The 5,024-nt window shown below is 30.2% G+C and overlaps 1 protein-coding gene across 3 annotated transcripts in view; it reads left to right on the forward strand.

Moving 5' to 3' along the window:
* The first annotated feature begins 618 nt into the window (after positions 1-618).
* Positions 619-5,024, forward strand: part of LOC130443150 (transcription factor GATA-4-like) — an 83,956-nt gene continuing 79,550 nt past the window's right edge. For 2 of the 3 annotated variants that reach the window (XM_056777647.1, XM_056777648.1), the window contains exon 1: positions 619-758. In XM_056777647.1, the coding sequence (XP_056633625.1) occupies positions 725-758 (34 nt within the window). In that variant the 5' untranslated portion in view covers positions 619-724. Of the gene's footprint in view, positions 759-852; positions 971-5,024 lie in introns of those variants that run through there. The other variant, XM_056777649.1, reaches the window with a different exon arrangement.

The following is a 5,024-nucleotide window of genomic DNA, read 5'->3' on the forward strand; positions in this document are numbered from 1 at the left end:
TTTTTTTCGAATTTAATGAACAAAATTCTTCAGTTTGACTCGTTTTTCCATTATTATTATATATTGTATAATAAAAATCAATATTTATATACAGGATGTCTTATTTTTGACGTACTTTTACTTCTAATCAATTTTCAAACAATCTAGTGACTTTTTTCTCGAATTTAATGAACAAAATTCTTGAGTTTGACTGAAAATAAATATTAACATACAGGATGTATTTTTTCTAATGTCCTCAAATCTCAAATCATTTTATTAATTATCTAGTTTAAATCGCAGAACGTCGATTCGACCTAATTTTTTTCTCTAAAAAAACTTCAAAAAGATTCAATTTTTTTCTTTTTTTCGGTAAATAAAAACAAAAATACCTTGTAAAAATAATCCTTTCGCCACGACAACGACAACAACAACAAAAAAAAAAAATAAAAACCTTCTATGCATTACGTAAATTACCCAACCTAATTTATATCCCGAACTAAGATGGATACCACAAATTTCGAGGCGTTACTTCACCGTCCCCCCTCCCCTCCCTCTTACGCCAAGCAAAAACCGCCGAGCTGCGCCCCCTTCCCGTATCGGTTTGAGTAATGTCTAAATGTTAACCAAAGCTCGGCTGATCTCGAAGCAACTACTTGTTGAATTAGTGCGCGATTCATTGTATATATAGAAAAGTCCACAAAAACGACTCGTTACGTTCAACCCGATAGCATTTGATAAGGGCGATATGACAACCAAGTCGGATTATCAACAAACATACAGTAAGTGATAAAATTTTATACACATAGATTATATATATACACATAATATGGTTTTTGTTTAGTTTTGTTTAACTTTTACTCGTTTCTGGGTTGTAAAATTTTCTTTTCGATCATTTTTCGTCCTTTTTTCTGCGACGGAACTTTTTTTTTTCGTGTAACTTCGCGTTTCGATCCAGTGCGAATCGCGTGAAAATTATACGAAAAGAATTTCGGTAGGTGGTCGTGAGTTTTTTTTTCTTTTTTGGAAATTCGTAAGGCGTTTTTGGATTTTGAATATATTGAATCTCCGCCATGTTGAGGAATAAGTAAAATTTAAAGTAATTTTCCAAAAATTGTTGAAACTTTTCGAAAGTTTTTGTAGAATTTCTTACAAACTTAAAAATTTATTCGATTTCCCTGCATATCTCGAACGCTGCTCAACTTCTTCTTGCATTTCCTCGACAATTTCTGATAAACTCTTGAATTTCATATCGAGAATACTCCATAAGTTGTTGAATTTTCCATGAAATGTTGAATTTCTTCGAAAATACCCACGAATCCTTAATTTTCTTCAATTTCCTATGAAATCTTGTAATTCTTGCAAAATTTTTCATCCTTCTTCGAGAATTTCACATGAATTGTTGGATATCTTCCATAATTTCCCAGCAAATCTTGAATTTCTTCGAGAATTTTTCACAAATCGCTGAATTTCCTCGAGAATTCCTCATAAACTCTTGTAATTTTACGAAAATGCCCCATGGAGTGTTGAATTTTCCATGAAATGTTGAATTTCTTCGAAAATACCCACGAATCCTTAATTTTCTTCAATTTCCTATGAAATCTTGTAATTCTTGCAAAATTTTTCATCCTTCTTCGAGAATTTCACATGAATTGTTGGATATCTTCCATAATTTCCCAGCAAATCTTGAATTTCTTCGAGAATTTTTCACAAATCGCTGAATTTCCTCGAGAATTCCTCATAAACTCTTGTAATTTTACGAAAATGCCCCATGGAGTGTTGAATTTTCCATGAAATGTTGAATTTCTTCGAAAATACCCACGAATCCTTAATTTTCTTCAATTTCCTATGAAATCTTGTAATTCTTGCAAAAATTTTCATCCTTCTTCGAGAATTTCACATAAAATCTTGAATTTCTTCGGGAATTCCCCATGAATTGTGGAATATCTTCCATAATTTCCCAGCAAATCTTGAATTTCTTCGAGAATTTTTCACAAATCGCTGAATTTCCTCGAGAATTCCTCATAAACTCTTGTAATTTTACGAAAATGCCCCATGGAGTGTTGAATTTTCCATGAAATGTTGAATTTCTTCGAAAATACCCACGAATCCTTAATTTTCTTCAATTTCCTATGAAATCTTTTAATTCTTGCAAAAATTTTCATCCTTCTTCGAGAATTTCACATAAAATCTTGAATTTCTTCGGGAATTCCCCATGAATTGTGGAATATCTTCCATAATTTCCCAGCAAATCTTGAATTTCTTCGAGAATTTTTCACAAATCACTGAATTTCCTCGAGAATTCCTCATAAACTCTTGTAATTTTACGAAAATGCCCCATGGAGTGTTGAATTTTCCATGAAATGTTGAATTTCTACGGGAATTTTCCATAAATTGTTGAATTTATTCGAGAATTTCCCATGAAATGTTGAATTTCCTCGAAAATACTCATGAATTCTTAAATTCTTAAATCTAAACCTTTTAATTTCTTCAAGAATTTCCCATGAAATGCTGAATATCTTCAAATAAACTCTCGACTTTCGACTTTCTTCCAAAATTTCACATAAATTCTTGAATTTTTTCGTGTAGTTCTTCCATAATTTTACATACAAACTCAAATTTCTACGTGAATTTCATATAAACTGTCGAATTTCACATAAACTCTTGTAAAACTCTTATAAAATCTTGATTTTCTGTCAGAATTTTACATAAATTCTTGAATTTGATATAAACTGTTGAATTTCTTCGAAAATTCCTCATGAAATTCTGAATATCTTCGAAAATTTCATATAAACTCTCGATTTTTTTCCAAAATTTCACATTAATTCCGGAATTTCTTCGTGTAGTTCTTCCATAATGTTACAAAAAAAACTCAAATTTCTTCGTACATTTCATATAAACTGTTGAATTTCTCATATCTCTTGAATTTCTTTCAGAATTTTACATAAATTTATTCCATAATTTTACTTACACCTTCAAATTCCCTCGTGAATTTCCCATGAACTGCTGAATTTCTTAGAGAATTTTCGACAAAATGATGAATTCCTCATAAACTCTTGTATTTCTTGGAAAATTTCCCATGAAATACTGAATATTTTCGGTAATTTCACATAAACTCTTGACTTTATTCCAAAATTTCACATAAACTCTTGATTTCTTCGCGAATTTCACATAAACTATTGAATTTCTTCGTGAATTTTTCCCTATATTGATGAATATCTTCGATAATTTCACATAAACTCTTGAATTTATTCCAAAATTTTACATAAAGTTTCAAATTTCTTCGCGAATTTCACATAAACCCTTGAATTTATTTCAGAATTTCTTCCATAATTTAACATTTACTTCGTAAATTTCGCATAAACTTCTCAATTCTTTCGTGAATTTCTTCCAAAATTTTGTCAAATTTCTTCGTGAATTTCACATAAACTGTCGAATTTATATGAACCGTACCTCGTACAAAAATTTGGCTAGAACGAAAATGTAAATTAAACTTTACGTATTCACGGGGAGCTCGTAGATACGAATTATATTAACCCACTTATATTTAGAGATAAATATATACAGGGCGTTACTATAAAATTTTAAAACCGATTTTCCAAATTTTTGGAATCGTTTCGAATCGATTCTGTTCTTAAAAATCGACAGTTTTCAATGGAGATATCGCGTTTTTTTTTGTTCGTCTCGGAAAACTAGGAAAATGAAAATCGTACGCAAAACATTTGATTTAACGTTGAAATATTCAATAATTATATCGAAATCAAATTGTAAAAATGTTTGTTCTGTTGAAAATCTCGATCAGAGATAAGAGCTTAGTCTGACTAAAGGTCATGAGGTTATATTCAGACGACATTTCATTGGAAATTCAAACACATGATATATATATACAGAGATACGTTCATTTAGTGTTTTTTTTTTTTGTAATAAAGATGGGGCGGGGGAAGTGGAGGGAAATTTAGTGGAAATGAGGAATTTAGGACACGAATTACACGGAAATTTATGTAGAAAGAATGGCGTGTTTATTTCTATGGATGTTCTAAGTTGGAATTGCTGGAACCGTTGAGAATATTCATACTGAACACACTATTTAACACTATCACTACACCAAAACTCACTATTGCACTGTCTGACACACGTTTCGATAACTAAGTTATCGTCTTCAGAGACTGAAGGTAAACAGTCTACCTTCAGGCAGTATAATCGTTAGGGTTGGTGTGGTGGTGGTGTAAACTGTGTGTTCAGTATCTATGGATGTTATCTGGAAAAGTTTGGATTCTTTAAATTCGAGAATTGCGATTGATTTTTTCAAAAAATTCGAAGATTGGGTGTCTAATTTTAATTATCTGATGATATTGCATGAGAATTTTTGAAAAATATCGATTTTGTTTCTAAAAAACTTGACTTTCTTTAAATTAAAGCATTGGGAGGTAGTTTTTTAAAGATTTATAGCCAATTTTGAAGATTGGACGTCCAATTTTGAATATCTGATGATATTGCATAAGAATTTTTGATTTTATTTACAAAAAACTTGGATTCCTTTAAATTCAAGCATTGGGAGGTAGTTTTTTAAAGATTTATAGCCAATTTTGAAGATTGGACGTCCAATTTTGAAGATTGGACGTCCAATTTTGAATATCTGATGATATTGCATAAGAATTTTTGATTTTATTTACAAAAAACTTGGATTCCTTTAAATTCAAGCATTGGGAGGTAGTTTTTTAAAGATTTATAGCCAATTTTGAATATCTGATGATATTGCATGAGAATTTTTGATTTTATTTCCAAAAAACTTGGATTTCTTTAAATTCAAGCATTGGGAGGTAGTTTTTTTAAGATTTATAGCCAATTTTGAATATCTGAGGATATTGCATAAGAATTTTTGATTTTATTTCCAAAAAACTTGGATTTCTTTAAATTCAAGCATTGGGAGGTAGTTTTTTAAAGATTTATAGCCAATTTTGAATATCTGATGATATTGCATGAGAATTTTTGATTTTATTTCCAAAAAACTTGGATTTCTTTAAATTCAAGCATTGGGAGGTAGTTTT

This window comes from Diorhabda sublineata, chromosome 4, assembly GCF_026230105.1.
Source record: "Diorhabda sublineata isolate icDioSubl1.1 chromosome 4, icDioSubl1.1, whole genome shotgun sequence".
NCBI lineage: Eukaryota > Metazoa > Arthropoda > Insecta > Coleoptera > Chrysomelidae > Diorhabda > Diorhabda sublineata.